We start from the raw sequence: 18,308 nt of genomic DNA on the forward strand, positions 1-18,308 counted from the left end.
AAATATATCCAGAGTTGCATGTTCTCTGCAAGATGTGCATGCACATGCATAAAACAGTGAACAATTGTGCAGTCTGTAAAAGCATACGCCCATAGATGCAACAAAATAGGTGCAATATTCACACTCAGAGTAAATAAATAGTGATGCTTAAACCCTATATACTTCATTAACCAGAGTCCGCCAGGGTTCTACAATATACTCGGCTCCCTCCTTTTTCCCTCTACACCAAACAACTTTTCAAGTTGTTAATCATAAGTAGAGGGACATACTGAAGTTAAAATACACAAAGCAGGTGATGGGTGGGTCCTCCAGTCTGTCCATACCTGCCCACAGATTAACATCACTTCAACAGGGTGTGCGCAGGATTAATTTGGAAAGCCTGCAGCGAGTTTATCCATCGCCTCCTATCGCATGTTTAAAACTACTGTATGCACATGTTTGCTGCCATCATGCTGGCAATATTACGCAGTAAATCAACAAGAAGGATGTTAACATACACAAACACATGCACATAAATTCACATGATCACATTTCATGCAGGTGTTACATTCATGAAAATGGCCATGCCAGCACTATTTCACCTCACTAAGATTAAAGGAAGGGGTATGTATTCTGCAATATAGATGCAATATAGATTTCCCTGCCAGGAATCCCCCCCCCCACGTATGAAAACTGTTATGCCAGCTTTATTCTGCAATATATGCCAGGAAATTCCCCTCGCCTTTCTCAGACCAGGTGAGTGTTGCAGACTCTACACCAACTCCAAACGCCAGCTCTATTTGACCACACATTCCATCGTTGAAAGATATGGTACCATTCTACTGCACCAACTTCACAATCAGCTACGCAACTCAACACATACACATACATTTCTCTGAACCTTTCACAAAACAAATTCTTCAGTACTGAAATGCAGTGTTAATTTTGTTGACTATAAGACTAAGACTAAAAGACTAAGATTTTGATATTTAGTCGACTAAGACTAGTCACTAGACTAAGACTAAACAATTTCAGATTACTAAAATAGGACTAAAACTAAATGGTGTGTTATTCAAAAGACTAAGACTAAGACTGAATCAGAATTTGCTGTCAAAATTAACACTAGGTCAGTTAACTTTTTTTTCGCAGGAATATAGCAGATCGACAAGCTTACAACGCCTCGCAGCATTGTAAGCTTGTCGCTTGCCTATTCTCAGCAAAAGCAGCTTTCCCCACAATAAATTAAAACAGAAAAGACACTAGTATAGAGCACCATATGGGGTTTAAGTGGTTAATGTCCTGTTGAGTAATGCACCTTCTGGCCATCATTTGGAGTGTTGGATAAAGAACTTATAGCAGCAGAGTGCCTCCCTAATGAAAAGCAGGTGCGGGTGGAGAAACATGATCTATGGGGAATCACACAGGTGATATAGGCCTACAGTATATTCATAAGGGGTTGCCTAACTGTATATCATCACGTAATACATTTGCATCTGACAGGAAGTAATTATAATTCAACTTTTAGGGACTTTGGACATAAAAATACCCAAAAAGTGATAGGTAGGCTATACAGTAGGTAGCCTACAGTATGTCCTCATTATGACCAGGGGGTATACTATACTAAAAGCTTGAAATATCAACTGTTCTACTGGCTTCCTTTAAAACAACCCTAAAAAAAAATCACCTTTCAGGAGGCCAATGGGGGAGGTAGTTATCACTTCTCACATGCGACCCCCCCCCCCTCCCTTTCTTTACCCCCACGGGGTTCCTACTGTGTACATAGTGTTTTATATTTGTGATGACATTGAATGTTTGGTGCAATTTTTTATATGTTGATGAATTAAATACCTATAAGAATAGGACCCCCAATATGGAAAGAAGACCGCAAGGACTTTTTTTTTGTGTTATCCTTTTAGACAAAGTGTTTGACTGTACTCGTGCTGTTTTTTACATTTCTGTCTAAATAAACTAATCAATCAATCAAAAAATCATTCCAAACTGTCTGTCTCCTGACAGTTCAGTCAGTGGCAGTGCCCTGGGACTTCTGAGTGCGTCGCCAGGAGGTGGCGCTGCATCCATTCCCGCTTGTACCACTACACTACATACGCACAACAAACAGGTAGAGTGTGTCTGCCCCGCTCTTTAACCAACCCACCCTGTACTGTACGGTAACACTGATATAGATCTCGGTCAGTGTAGTTACAGTAGGCTGCTGCTGCTGCTCTGCTCTTTCCAAACAAACACACACTCACACACACGCGCGCGCGAGCGCACACACGCGCACACAGACTCAAGTGGGGAGAAGGAGAGAAAGGACGGAGAACAGGAGCTCTCTCTCCCCTCTCTCTCTCATTAAGCAGAGGGATAAAGCTCGTAGTTACCGTCAGCTGCTGGACTGGACGGACCCGCCGACACACTTTGTTTTCCTCACAACACACAATGTGTCTCTCATAAGGTTCTTCTTTTCTTTCTACGCGGATATTTAACGCGGTGGTGACATTCACACACACAGGGGCAATGCTGCGCCGGCGGCGGCTGTTTCTTCTCCTCGTTGTGACAGTAGAATGAAGCGGCTGTGTCGGAAGCTGGCGGTGGGCGCCGTGGTGCTGGTGTGGCTGGGAGCGCTGGTTTACCTGCTGGTGCTCAGCCGGAGGAAGCTGCCCGAGCTGCTCCTAGCCGGAGGAGGCGGGAGAGGAGGTGGAGGAGGAGAGACCGCCGCACACAACCAGGTACAAGTCTATGGTTTATCACACTCACCTCCTTCTATCTCTCTGCTGTTCAGAGCTGCTGCGTTCGCTTCCCGCGTTTGCGCGTCTTACTTGTTTATCACACTCACCTCCTTCTATCTCTCTGCTGTTCAGAGCCGCTTCATTTGGTATACTGTACTGGGGAATTTGTAGATCTGCTATGGTCAAAAAGATTTTAATACATTTTAGACATCTTTTTTTGACGTATGATAACATAATGAGCACTTTTACTTTTGGTAACTTTAATTATATTTTGATGCCAAAAAAATACTTTTGCTCAATTTTGATTTAATACCGGACTCTATTAATATTTGAGTGTTTCTTGCATCGCACAAGTAAAACATTAATTGAGTACTTCTTCCATCACTATGTCATAAAGTTAAATTAATGTGGTGACGCGAGGTTGATCTGTATCTGACTTGCTTCAGCCAAAAAAAGTAGCCAATTCAATGGGTGCAACTCACGCTGGCGTCAGACAACTGAATTCGCTACTTTAGTTTTTCTGCTGAAGCAAAGTCATATACAGATGTAAATTCATGACATGAAACACGCAGGCTCTCTCTCTCTCTCTCTCTCTCTCTCTCTCTCTCTCTCTCTCTCTCTCTCTCTCTCTCTCTCTCTCTCTCTCTCTCGCACACACGCACGCACACACATGCACCCACAAACATCATCGTTCACTTGCATCCTCACAGGTCCGATAAGGAGTTCCTACTGTGTGTCGAGTTTGGCTTTGCATCATGGCAAAAGTAATCGAAAACTCACTTCATCTTTATTAATTGTGTTGTATCTGTTTTACATGATAGATTAAGTGTTAAACAGTGGATGTTGGCAGGTTTAATGCAAGACAGGGCAAGTTTATTTGTACAGCACATTTCAACAGAAAAGGGAATTGAATGTGTTTTATATAAACCATTAAGTAGTGAGAGTGAGATATTAAGACAGACAGAGCATTAGGAATGCATGTAACTTAATATAAAAGGATATTTCTAGTCCTAGTAGGCTATAGCCCAACTACTTGCTATTAGGTATAAAGTGAAGTAAAAACTGACGTCCAAGAGATGAATTTTCATGCCCTGTTGGACTTGTCATGTGTGGACTTGCTGGATTGGCTGTGTGCTTCTTTAAGTGAACAGTTGAACTTGAGCTCAATCAGCTGTGGCTTGTTAGAGCTGTGGCTCCCAAACTTTTTAGCTCAAGAAAGACCCAAGAGAGAAATGAGACGTTTGCCCGGGACCCAAACTAGTGAAAATAGCAGATCTACAAGCTCACAACGCGTCACTTCGCGCCGTGTTACAGAGCTTGTGGATCTGTTATTTCCACTACTTCAAACATATATATATTAAAAAAATGAAATGTTATGGATTTATTAGATTTTTGTGATCGCCTCTCTTGCATACAGTACACTACAGGACAGGTGTGAAGACTGTTGTTGACCTACTGTGCATACTGTATTGACAGCATGATGATGGCAGTAAACGTGTGCATAGTGTTTAAAGGTGCAATAATAACATATAAATGCCAAATGCCTAAACTCGCTGCAGGCTGTCCAAATTAATCTTGCACACACCCTGTTAAAGTGGTGTTAATCTGTGGGCAGGTATGGACAGACCATGTACAGTAGGCCTACTGGGGGATTCAAGTGCTTTCTGTTCTGTATATTATTTTATGTAAACATGTACCTCTTATCTTTCTAATATGATTGATTAACACAAATCACAGTGAGATTATATCACACTATTCTTTCAAAATGTGTCTTTTCATTTCATAGACCATTGGTTCTCAAAGTGGGGTCCGGGGACCCCCAGGGGTCCTTGAGGGAGTTCCAGGGGGTCCCCAGCTAAATGATAGATTAGGCACCAAATGGACCCTTATTGGTCTGTAACTCTGAGAGTGTACAAATGGAACCAAATAGACCCTAACGGGTCCATTTGGTTCCATTTGTACACTCTCAGAGTTAAATTGACATAGATTTTACAATATAAATTGCGGTCCAAGTGATAGAAATGCCATTAAATGGGGTCTGTAGCCCTAATGCATGTCAAACTGGGGGTCCTTGAAATTAAAATGGTTGAGAATCACTGCTAAAGCCGTAAAAAATCTTCTCTTATGGGGGTCCCTGGCATATCTTTCGAAATGGGGGTCCGCGGGCTAATAAGTGTCAATTTGGGGGTACTTGACATGACAAAGTTTGAGAACCACTGTCATAGACTACTGACCATAAATATTTATATGACACATTTACTATGAATGAAAAGATTTGGGCATACTCATTTACTGTGAGTATGTGTGAATAATGAGGGTCTGAGATGGCACCAATACTACAGTAGGCTATTGGTGCAGCCCTACTTATAGCATTATCACATGCACAAGTCAGAGATGGTTGCACATGTTCTGCATTCACGCAGCCACATATTTTCCACTTACATTAATAACTGCACCTATTTTTGTTGCATCTATGGACGCGTCTTTTTACAGACTGCACAATTGTCCACTCTCTGTGAATGCATATCTTGTAGAGAACATTGCAACTGTGGCTATATGTGTATGCATACTATGCAAAATTGTACACTACCTGTACATTTTGTTCAAGGCATCTACATTCATCTGTAATTGTTTGCATACAAGATTAAAGGGATAGTTCACCCCCAAAATGACTTTTTTTCCTATCGATTAGTCACCCCATGGAAACTTGAATTCATGGATATTTTTTTGTTTTTTGTCGCATTCCTAATAATTTGATGACCGGCAGCGGTTCCGGTATAGGAGACACAAAGAGTCTCCTTTGTGTCTCCTACCGGAACCGCTGCCTACCGGTCAGCTGCCACTGGTCATCAAATTATTGGCGTAGGAATGTGACAAAAACAAAAAAAATATCAATGATTTCAAGTCTCCATGGGTTGACTAATCGATAGGAAAAAAGTCATTTTGGGGGTGAACTATCCCTTTAAAGGTTCTGTTCTGCAGTCGTACATTCAGTGTAGTTTACACAAAGTAAATGATACTTTAGTGAGGTGTCACACAGCATATGTTGTCTGATTCTCCTATTTCTCTGGTGGGAATCATAGTTATGATAAGATGTGACCACTATGGCCCTGTACCCCTGCTCCTTGCACTGTGTTGCCTGCTTGTAAATGGTGATTTATGAACCGAAATGTATTCTGCGCCTGCATTCCTTCGTCTAACTCACCACAGATATAGAGAGCAAGTACATTCTCCAATTCTATCTATGCATGTTTCAATGTGCGGGGGCGGGCTGCAGTGGCTCAGGAGGTAGAGCAGCCGTCACCCTGTTTGATCCCCGGTTCCTCCTGACTTATGAGTATTGAAGTGTCCTTGAGCAAGACACTGAATTGAATGAGCAGGTTTGTGCCTTCTCTTGCATTGGTTGCCTCCGCCGTCGTTGTGCGAATGTAACACACACTGTAAAGCACTTTGTATAAAGGCGCTATAGAAATGCAGGCCTATTACCATTTTATTAGCCTCATAGCATTTTGCCTATCTCACTTTTTGGTAAAATTGACATTTTTGCCTATAGCTCTACTCTCCTAACACTGCTGCATCATTGTGCCTTATTGCCTTTGCTTGTTACATTCCAAAATGACTTAGGTAGAAAGTGATTTTAAGTCAATGTTTTGACTTAGGCAGAGATTATTTTGAATGTAATGTAATGCTGTAAACACACATTCAGATAGGCTGAGGACATAGGCAACAAGGCAGTGTTAGGAGAGTAGAGTTAGGCAGACATAAATAAAGGCAGATAAACATGACTTAGGAACATTTTGTTTTTAACTTTCTGCCTAAGTCATCTTGGTGACTTAAGCTTTTTTTTCATGCGAATAATACGTTTTTTTTTAAAACCTTATAAAGTCAGTGCAAGCTGGAGCGAAAAAGCGAAGCGAAAAAGTGTCTTTTAATTATTCGGAAAGAGTCCGAATTTTGTGTATATTCGCCGGTGTGTAATGACCTTTAGGCATAAAGTGTTTTTTTCGTTTTGTCTCTCCTGAAAACCTTAACAATTTTAGCAATTATGCTATGAGACTAACGATTTGAAGGTTATGCTACAAAATGGTTTGTTTTTAGGAACCTGTCCTCTTCAACTAGGCCCATATGAACTGTTAGTTGTCCAATAACAGTGTTTCCAGCATACAGGATGTGTTAGTGGGTTACTAAACTGTTGTTAAACTGTCTATTGACATGCTAATGCTGAATTTCCATTCCATCAAGGATTAGTCCACGTTCCTGTTTACCTAGAACCACTACTTCATGTACAATGGAAAACATTCCCACGCACAAACACGTACGCACACGTCTCACACACACACACACACACACACATATGCACGCACACACATGTGCACAGGGCGTGCACACACGCACGCACGCACCGAAATAGAATGTGAAAACATAACCTCATCTGCATGTGCAAACAAGGTCCCTCACTCACAAGCACAGAGACACTGTGCATGCACGTGTGCACACGTGCACGTGTGTGAGTGTTATTATGAACACGGTGGATATTCCAGACTGTGCGTGTGTGTGTGTGTGTGTGTGTGTGTGTGTGTGTGTGTGTGTGTGTGTGTGTGTGTGTGTGTGTGTGTGTGTGTGTGTGTGTGTGTGTGTGTGTGTGTGTGTGTGTGTGTGTGTGTGTGTGTGTGTGTGTGTGTGTGTGTGTGTGTGTGTGGGGTGTGTGTGTCTCTCTCTCTCTCTCTCTCTCTCTCTCTCTCTCTCTCTCTCTCTCTCTCTCTCTCTCTCTCTCTCTCTCTCTGCTGGTCTACTTAATAGATACTCTGTCTGTCTGTCTCTCCATCTGACTGATAGTGTGTGTATGTCCAATTATGTGCATGTGTGTTTACTCCTCTCCTCTCCATCATGGCTTCTTCTGTTCTCAACATCACAGTTGTTTTTCATAAATCATGTTTGTCTGCAGAACAACTTTCTCAATAGAACTTCTCTCATATCCCCTCTTGCTCCTCCTCTCTCTCATTTGCTCCTTCTCTGCTCACTCTCTACTAGTGCTTAATTCATTTCTCTCTTTGTTTCTGTCGCTCTTCCTCTCCTATCATCTGTCTTTACCATCTTGTTCTCTCTCGTTCTCTCTCTCTCTCGTTCTCGTTCTCTCTCTCTCTCTCTCTCTCTCTCGTCTCTCGAGGAAACAAGATCGATGCTCCAATCACTGTTCCCGCCTTGTGTATCACAACGCCCAATCACTCTACAGTGCCACCACACACACACACACACACACACACACACACACACACACACACACACACACACACACACACACACACACACACACACACGCACACACGTATGGGGGCACCCACACGCTCTCCCATCCACAGCACAGGAATAATTCATTTTTCCGTCGTGTGAAATGCAGTTATTGTGCCTCTTTCCTTCTCCCTCTATCAGGAGGTTTCTCACATGAACAAGAGGAGAGGGAAATGACTTCTCAGCTCCCACCGAGGGAACAATGCAATTGTTAACACACAAAAACTGGAACAGTGCACACAATGGTGAAAACCTGAAGCTAATGCATCAACAATAATGACGTTGTCTGCAAAACTATACGCACAATTCCTCTGTTTTCACTCAAATGCCAATTGTAAATCCCATGTTTGTACGACTATACACACTGACTGGTCCCTAGGCACCACACCCTGATGATCAATGGGTTTATCTGATCCACAACTACACGCCTGCTCAAACTCAGTTGTTTGTCTTGAGAAAGGCAGCTATATTTTAAACGGCGTTTAAACAATTGATATTGAGTCGTACAGGCAGGATGCCCCCCCCCCCCCACACACACACACACACACACACACACACACACACACACACACACACACACACACACACACACACACACACTCACACTCTGTCAATGTGTCCATGAGCAAGATACTTAACCGCTGACAGCTCCCCAGGTGCTGTATTAATAGTACCCCTGTGCTCCTAATAGTTAAGACAAATGTCACGTATGTGCTAATCTCTCAAGAACAGATTCCGAGCTGCACTACTGCATCTGTCGGGAGGGCCATTCAGAACGTGTGAGCATTGGCCTACAAGTGGGCAGGCCTGGTCCCAGAGGATGGCGTTTTTTACTTTTTGTTTTGACGATGGGTTCCCAGATTGCGTATGTGCAAATTCAGTGACAATATGCATGCACATACTGTACACATTTGCCTATTTTTGGCTAAATATAGACCCCCGAGAAACTCCAGTCAGCAAAGTATATCATGTAAGTGGATAACTGCATAGACAAAATCTACATTTTGATTCATTCAATGTATTTATATATTTATTTGAATTTGTAATGCACACATGACAAATTAACAGTGGTAAAATTAATACAAACTCACAAAGCAAAAAGTAGAAATGGTAGATAAATGACAACAAGCACAATCTTTCATTTCATTCAATCTGGTGGACTAAATATTCCAAATGAAGTGTTTTTTTTTTACAGGAGGGATTTTAGGATTATACAATCATTAAATTGGAAGCAGTGACCTGTAGATTGATGCTAGACACTTAATGCTGTACACACAGCAGTTGCTAGACAAACTCCTTTACCAGCAACGTTCACTATTTGAGCTGACGCTTATGTTTTAAGCAATAGCAAGGGTGAGAGTCACGGCGCCTAGACAGCAGACATAAAAATATATATGTTGTTGTGATTTGTCGTCTACAAGAGAGGGAAATGCTGGGAAACTAAATAAGAGCTGAGGAGCGAGATAGAAATGGTTTCAACCTCAGCAGCATTTGCTTGTACACGGCAGTTACATGGCTTTGAGCTAAATCAACACTTGCTCACATATACTGTACACAAGATGGCAATTTGTAATCAGTTCGCCGGTGCTGCATTAAAAACATTTCTCCCAAAAGCACCAGAAACTGGGTTTGCCTAAGAAAAATATTTATTTATTTTTTTACACAGCGTTTCTTCCCTCATAAATGATTCAGTTGCTATTTATGAAGACCAAAATATTCAGCACCGATGTTTTTCAAAAGGATAATCGAGCATCTTTGATGCAAAGGAACACTGCCACCTGTGTGTGTGTGTGTGTGTGTGTGTGTGTGTGTGTGTGTGTGTGTGTGTGCACACGCACACGCACACGCACACACACACACACACACACACACACACACACACACACACACAGTATTATGATTTATTGATCCTGCTCTAATAAGGCTGGATGATGTCGACGCTCCAGGCAGAATAATCACCTTCCTACAATCTTCTCTGTGTGTGTGTGTGTGTGTGTGTGTGTGTGTGTGTGTGTGTGTGTGTGTGTGTGTGTGTGTGTGTGTGTGGTAATTTGTAATCAGTTGATGTGTGTGTGTGTGTGTGTGTGTGTGTGTGTGTGTGTGTGCGTGTGTGTGCCTGCAATTCCTGCATGCATGCATATGGATGTCCTCGTATCAGTGTGTGGGGATGTGTAAAATAGGGGTCAGACGATTATCGAAACGGCCAATTATCGATATTCATAATTTATATAATTTTTTATTAATATCAAAATTGATTTTTTGTCAGACAAAAAAAACCTCTGTCGATGTTTATGAGACGTTGTGATGCATCGTGAGAAATCTGTTTGATTACATATCCATATGGAAAAACAGTCACTGATCGCACAGTATTCTTCATTGTTGTAGTTGTCCCATACATCATTGTGCTTATGCTTAGATGTACATTTCTCGAGTTGAAATTAAAAACGTATTGATTTCTAGAGCATGCTCACAGCGCATCGCATCCACAATGCATTGTGAGCTTTTAGATTGTAAGGCTATTTTCGGCACGTGACATATCATACGACGGAGCATACATTATTAATAAGCATTAAACTGTTTTGTCTCCTTGCAAATCTTTGGTCTGAAATAAGCTTTTGAGACCTGTTGTTAGTGGGGCAGAAACAAAAACAACTGACTGTAAAGATCCATTTTATTACATTCAGATATGCTGTTTGATGCTCGGGTGTTTATCACAAACCCCGTAGCCTCATTTATGAATTCAAGTTCTCAATTCTCAGCCGTAAAGTCTACTCCACCACAAGCAGCAGTTTCAGTGGTGGAAAGAGAGTTCTTCACCTTTTCAAAAAAACTGACCCGAACCCGAGTGGACCTGTGACAATTTGATCCGATTCCGAGCCGTTCCGACTCTTTTTCTTCTTCTTCCAGAACCGGACCCTAATTGGCTCTGTAAAATTTGTTCCGAGATCCAATTATTTCCGAGATTCAGAGACAGACCCGACCCAGACACCCCTTCAAAAAAGCGCACAACAAAAATAAATTAAATATTATTATTTTTTTCAATTTTTTTTTTTTTTTTTTTTTTAATTTTTTGATAATTTCAACCCTTTTCGAATTTCGAACAGATTAGGAGCTAAAAATGTTCAAAGATTTGCTGCTCCATTCACTTCAATGTTAAAATTCAAACGGACAAACAATTTACATTGTTTTTTGGTTTAAAACTACTGGTTCTGAGCTATATTCAAACATCAGACAACACATGTTAACGAGGTCAAAATGACCTCGTTGACATTTGTGAAACCACACCTGAATCTCATCTGTGATTAGAAACCATCTGGGGAGCAATCATACTGGAGGAAAAAAATCTGTGGCTACGCGAACAGGTACCAAAATCATGGCAAAACCCTGGCAGAGGCTACAGACTGTTCTGAAAAAACTCTGGCAGTCAATGTGTTAATTTAATATGCGTGACAAAAGGTTTTCTTTGTAAATAAATGTGGACTTTATGAAATAATAGCAGACCTACTATTGACTAATGACCATTTCATGATCAAAGCTTTGCTTTCACCTCGTCAGAGGAATCCATGATTTGCACACCAGTGTTTTCAAATCAGCCTGGCAGCTGGCTTGCCTTGCAGTATGGTGGTGTGCATGCATTGCGTAGCTCGACTTGTTTTTTTTGCGCTGCAGTAATCTGATCTTAAACCAGCCTAAAACATCACGCAAGATGCACAGCCTTTCATGTCGCTGCTGCACTAATCTGATCCTAGGTCTGTCTAAAACATCACACATAAGTTAAACAGCGCTTCATTGCGCACACACACAGTACTACGGGTCTTCTTGTATCCACTATCACACATAATGATAGACAAGGCCCGAGTGATTATGATAAAACACGGATCCGACCCGTGCGGGTCTCGGGTCCTGTCGGGTAGTTTCGGAATCGGGGGTCCCGTGAAGAGCTCTAGTGGAAAGTAACTAAGTACATGTACTCAAGTACTGTACTTACATACAATTTTGAGGTACTTTTACTTTATTGGAGTATTTCCATTTTTCAGTACTCCACAAAACCTCAGAGGCAAATATTGTACTTTTTACTCCACCACAATTTTTTGAAAACTTTATTTTTGATTATTATTTCAAAACATCGTCCTATTTAAAATAGCCGATTTACAAGCTCACAACTTGTAGATCTGCCATTTTCAAAAGATGTTTTTATACATTTTAGACATATGATAACTTGCAAGTAAAACATTTGAGTACTTTTTCCACCACATGCAGCAGTTTGGAGGTCGGGTTTCTGCAATGTTTGTTGACATGTTGAGTTTCCTTCCTCGGGGAGATCATTCAGCGCACAGAGGCACTTTCACTTGTGCTGATCGGTCAGCTAGCCGTATCAGCCTTAGGGCTGATAACTGTTATTGCACTCTCTGTGCTTTTATCGCTCCCCTCACCCAGGGCAAATATACGGGTAGGTAGTTATGTGTTAACCCATTAAGACTGGGAACTTATCTGTGTCATTTTAGAGTTCTTTGGCCATTCGCGCTCGGTGCTGCGCTATGAGCTTGTTGATCTGCTATTTTTGTAACTAAATCATTTGTAACTAAAATCTTTGCTTCTGGAACACATCTTTTGAGATGGGGGGGGTCCACGGCCCAAATACATGTAATTTTGGGTGGTCCTTGACATGTAAAAGTTTGAGAACACTGATTATAGCAACTTTAAAACTGTTAGGATTTAGAAGACATCGGCCTCGGGTCTTAATGTGTTAAAGGGGAATACCACTCATTTTCAACATTGAACTATGTCTTTAATACACCCTGGCTGAGGGGGCAGAGCCAAAAGTACACCCTGCGTATGTCACTGATCACATGACCTCAATCAATTATCCATTTCTAGGCAACATAGAGGGGGGGGGGACTTTTTTCTTATTTCCACACAACAGCTATAAGGTGTATTAAATACATAGTTCAATGTTGAAAATGAGTGGTATTCCCCTTTAAGTACCGTATAAGGCCTTACACCCAGACAGACACACGGCTGCGGTTGTCTTATCATATGTTTCAAAGCTCACGTACTGTAGTCTGTGTAGGGCTTTTGCTATTCATGTTGTGTTTTTGTGCCCTGCTGTCTAGACGGTGTATAAATGGCATACTTTTTTTTTATAAATGGACTGTCAGAGAAAGCTTCGCCACTCACCGTCACGCTACAAGAAATGAATACCTCTCCCACCTTGCTGCGTGTCACATGCGTGTGTGTGTGTGTGTGTGTGTGTGTGTGTGTGTGTGTGTGTGTGTGTGTGTGTGTGTGTGTGTGTGTGTGTGTGTGTGTGTGTGTGTGTGTGTGTGTGTGTGTTAGAAATGTGTATAATTCTCACCTTGATTTGTGTTGGATTGAGCCATCAATCGCCTTTATAGAGTCGGAGGTAAAACGAGGATAAAGAGAGTGGAGGAGAGAGATAAGAGAGAGGGATGGGGGAGAGAGAGAGACAAGAAGACAGGGGAAGAAGGAGATAAGAGGGTGGGGGGGGGGGGTGCACAGGAAATGAGAGAGAAACAGTGAGGGGGAAAGAGAGAGAGAGAGAGAGAGAGAGCGTAAACAAGACAAAAAGACAGATGAGAAAGGGAGAGAGCAAAAGAGGACAGGGGAGAGGAAGACAGAGAAATGACACTAAGAGAGAGAGGGAGAGAGAGAGAGAGAATGGACACAACATGGGAGAAGAGAAGGTAAAGCTAAGTGGAATGTGTGATAAATTGAGAAAGACAGACATAAAAAAAAGTGCAGGAGAGAGATACAGAGAGACAGACAGAGAGAGAGAGAGATAGAGAAGCAATTCCTACTCCCCCAGCCCCCCCACCCTGGCCCAACACACACACACACACACACACACACACACACACACACACACACACACACACACACACACACACACACACACACACACACACACACACACACACACACACACACACACACCCCACCGCTCACTCGCACACACACAAACACACACCACCTCTTTGCAACAAGCAGAGACGACAAACAGGGAGCAAATCAAATGGTTTAACAGAGACAGGGAACAAGCTGTTTTGGCTGTCTGAAGCCATTTGTAGTGAGAGTGTCATCCCTGGAGAGGCTTTTCTCTGAGAGCCTGTCCCCCTCCCTGCACAGACACGCCTCACCGGCCCCCCCACTGTCCCCCCTGTCCCCCACCTGTCATTCTCACTACCTTTTTAGAAAAACACTTTGTGTGTCTGTGTTTTTGTGTGTGTTTTTTTGGGTGGTATATACTGTAGGTTGGACAGGCAGTACAATAGTGAAATATTCCCGTGCAAGTGAAAGGTCACATGTTCAATAATCTATAGCCAGTGTGTCCCCATCCCTAAGGTTCACTTTACTGGGATTGTGCTGCTCCTTAACTCTTCGACTGTCACAAAATAAAACATTGTTTTCCACGCCACAAAATTGTCCGGTCGTGGTAAACCGTTGCCTAGTTGTGGCCAGTTGAGCGTGGCTTGTTTTTGCCATAAAGCAACAGGAACGGAGATAAAGCCATTTGTAACAGAAAGTAAACGAGCTGCTTTTAAAAAAAAACATAATTTCCGCTTCTGTCCTTCTCTCCCAGTGAAGGCATCATTCATAGGCTAGCGAAAAACGCCATGTGGTGGAAAACCACTGAAAACAAATCGCGCCAAACTCGTCAGTGGCAGGCTGTCTGCACCAAGAAGGATGACGAGTTTAACGATAATAACTAGTGATGTGAGCATCCACACTGGAGAACGATAAAGTTATGTAAACATGTTGATTGTGAGTGATGTGTTCCAAGAGGGAGTAGAGAGAGATGCAAGCGGAAAGTGCGAGAAAATAAGAAGGAACAAGACAAACATAAAACGTGTCGTAGAGAGAGAGAGCGAGAAGCAGTTACTCCTCCCAAAATCCATCCATTTACAGGGTAGAAATAAATATATACATATACAGTACAGATAACGTATGTGAAAGCATAAGCGTATATGTATATACATGATTTTTAGAACCGTAGCATCATATGCAGATGTGTCCATGTTATTTTGAAACATTAGCATCATATGCAGGTGAAGAAAAATGCATTCAATGCAGGCCCGCATTCATTCATCCATCCAGCATGTTAATCTCTTCAGTTCAATCAGACTTTTGACATTAAAACTAACCTTTCTAAAAAATGAGATTCAGTGACACCGTGAAGAAAATGCTACCACGGTTTCTCTTTGGGTCTCAAGGCTCTCTCAATGCCTTTTTTTTCTCAAGGCGTGTTCAAACCATTAGCTACAGTATACGTAGTCACACACGGCTCTAGGACAATAGAGCTGGTTCTAGGACAATAGAGCAATGGTTTTCAACCCTTTTTATATCAAGGTCCATTATTTATTCAGCATTTTAGCCATGGACCACCGTTTGATGAGATTCAGCCTCTCAGACCCAAAAACGTAGAATATTTTGTTATTGTTGCGGTTTTGTCCACAATTCCATGCTGTATTGATGTTGGTACCATAGGAGAAAATAACAATTCTTCTACATTCTCTAGTTGTGTAGACTTACTCAACTAGAGAACTCTAGTTGAGTAAATTAAGTAATGCTGATGTTTAACAATAATTTAACTCTTGAGAGCGTAAAATGAAACCAAATGGACCCTTACGGGTCCATTTGGTTTCATTTTAACACTCTCAAGAGTTAAATATCTATAAGGGTCCATTTGCTTACCAACTCAACGTCATTTAGCTGGGGACCACCTGGAACCCCCTCAAGGACCACTGGTGGTCCCCGGACCACTGGTTGAGAACCACTGCTCTAGGACATTGAGTGTACAGTGGAGTCCTCAGTATGTGATACAGTAACAGCAGAGCAGTGTTTCCCAAACAGTGCTCGCGGGCCCATTTGTATGGGTTGCGAGTGAATATCCCTTTTTTCATTTCCTAACTACTTATTTCCCAAGATTTTCAAAAATACAAATAAAAACATAAAATAAATATATTTTTTTATCTGACATTTTTCAAAGGAATTTCGTAAAAAAAAAAAAAAAGCTAATCTACAGAGCTTGTAGATCGGCTATTTTCACTAGTTTAGGTCCCGGGGGGAGAAAATGACTCTTCTGGGTCTCAACTCTCAAGCTAAAAAGATTGGTTATTGGTTTACTTAATGTATTAGTTTATTATTAGATGACTATGTCTATGCATTTGATGTATTACCTTGTGTTGTCCTTGCTTACTGTAATTCGCTCTGGATTAAGAGCGTAGCCTGCTAAATGCCTAAATTGGAAATTGGAAACCACTGCAGTAGAGGACAGAAAGCAGTAGACATAGAGGAGCATTCAGAGAGCATACTGTGCCAAAGGCGCTTTGAGATCTACCCATAGCCACAAATTAAAAAGAAAAAACGTAAACCTTAACTCGCTTAAAACATTTTTTTTCCCCCCTTGATGCTTTGGGTAATGTTGACAGTGACGCGAATGCACATATTGCGTTGGGGATAAGAGAAATGTATAATATATCTAACTATATAAATGGCGAGCAACTTCCGTGCCCTCGGTGTCCACACCCCACAGCTCTGTTATCGACTAAACACAACACCGTCACACCACATGTCGCCAACACTGTCGCCACGGCGGGCGGCCTGAATTTACGTTTCGCGTAGGGCACCTGGCATGCCTCACTACACCGTTCCCACCTCGCAACATAATTAATTCTACTCACCAAATGTCGGACACAACGGAAGTGGAAGCAGCTTCCTACCGCTTACCGTGCGTACCACCGAGGCCAACACAACACGACGGCCCGCCATTGAAAATCCCCAAAACAACAAGAGCACGTTGCTCTGCTCTGCTCCACACACCAGGCTAGGTTCATGACACCAAAGGATTAGCCAGTGATGTCATCATTACTGGTCAACACACCAGGCTAGGTTCATGACAGCAAAGGATTCGACAGTGATGTCATCATTATGCAACCCGGAAGTACACATCGCCGGCATTGGGATGCCAGGTTGGGATGCCACGCCAGAAACAAGCAAGAACCTGCATGATTTTTTTTTTTTTTTTTTTTTTTTAGCGTTTGGAGATTTTCATCCGACGACTTTGGCGCGGACCACCAGGGGGTCCGCGGACCCCCTGAAACATAAAAAATATTATTTCTTCCCAATTTTTTTCTCAATTTTTGTACTTTTACATTACAACTTCTTTTTTTTTTTTTTTTTTTTCCCAAATGTTCATCCCATATATACACGCGCCCCGTGCGCGGCTAGGGGTTTCGGGCGGCCGTAGGCCGCCCGGACCTCTAGTATATATATATATGAAATGTAGAATATATTCAGCATTCAATTCCATTGTTCCCATTCAGGCATCCACAACATTTTCCCAATACTTTATGGTCTATTTGTTTCGAGGCATAGCCTACAGTCTTAAGAATGGCCGGTTGCCCTGAAGGCAGAGAGGTCGTGTAATGACAACGGCCTCCGGCTCGATCCTATACACACGCTGGCAGCTGACCGAGGCTGCTTTGAGCAAGGCACTGTCTGAGACACACCGCTATGTGTCACACAGGGGTACTAACTAACTAACTGTAACCTTGGCAACCCTGTGCTCTGACCAGCATGTGATGCTGGCTGCCTGTCTTAGAGGAAAGGAATACTCTTCTTCTTCTTCTTCTTCCTCCTCCTCCTCTTCCTCCACTGGGCCTGAATACTGACACTCTCCTCTATTCTTTGATGTTGTACAGTCGACTTGTTGCGCCGCGGTGTCATTATCGCTGCTGCAGTTGTGGGTCTGATGTGATTGTGGTTGTTATTGTGCTAATAGGGGATTCAGAGCTGATCTATTAGGACTTAATCTCCTCACCAAGAGAGTGAAGGAAAGGAATATTATCAGGAGGATTAAACAAGCGTTCCGTTCCTCCACTCCCCCCCCCTCACTCCCCCTTCTCAGCTCTCCTCTGGATATTCTGGCCTGTCATTGTTCCACAATGACACACGCACACACGCACACACACACGCACGCACACACGCACACACTCGCACTTGTCCTCACTCACGTACAGTACACACACACATGTACAGTACACACACACACACACACACACACACACACACACACACACACACACACACACACACACACACACACACACACACACACACACACACACACACACACACACACACACACACACACACACACACACACACACACACACACACACACACACACACACACACGCACACACACACTCCCAGACAAGTGTGTGTTGCTGAATGGTGCAGATGGATAAACACAGACAGACACACTTGCTCGCTTGCTCGCTCACTCGC

General features: G+C 42.4%; 1 protein-coding gene across 1 annotated transcript in view; it reads left to right on the forward strand.

Annotated features, from left to right (window-relative positions):
* The first annotated feature begins 2,179 nt into the window (after positions 1-2,179).
* Positions 2,180-18,308, forward strand: part of galnt14 (UDP-N-acetyl-alpha-D-galactosamine:polypeptide N-acetylgalactosaminyltransferase 14 (GalNAc-T14)) — a 166,739-nt gene continuing 150,610 nt past the window's right edge. Inside the window, exon 1 of the mRNA XM_084083203.1 lies at positions 2,180-2,708. Coding sequence (XP_083939329.1) covers positions 2,544-2,708 — 165 coding nt within the window. The 5' untranslated portion in view covers positions 2,180-2,543. The remainder of the gene's footprint in view (positions 2,709-18,308) is intronic.

Source organism: Gymnoscopelus microlampas (genome assembly GCF_963454915.1).
Source record: "Gymnoscopelus microlampas genome assembly, chromosome: 16".
Classification (NCBI taxonomy): domain Eukaryota; kingdom Metazoa; phylum Chordata; class Actinopteri; order Myctophiformes; family Myctophidae; genus Gymnoscopelus; species Gymnoscopelus microlampas.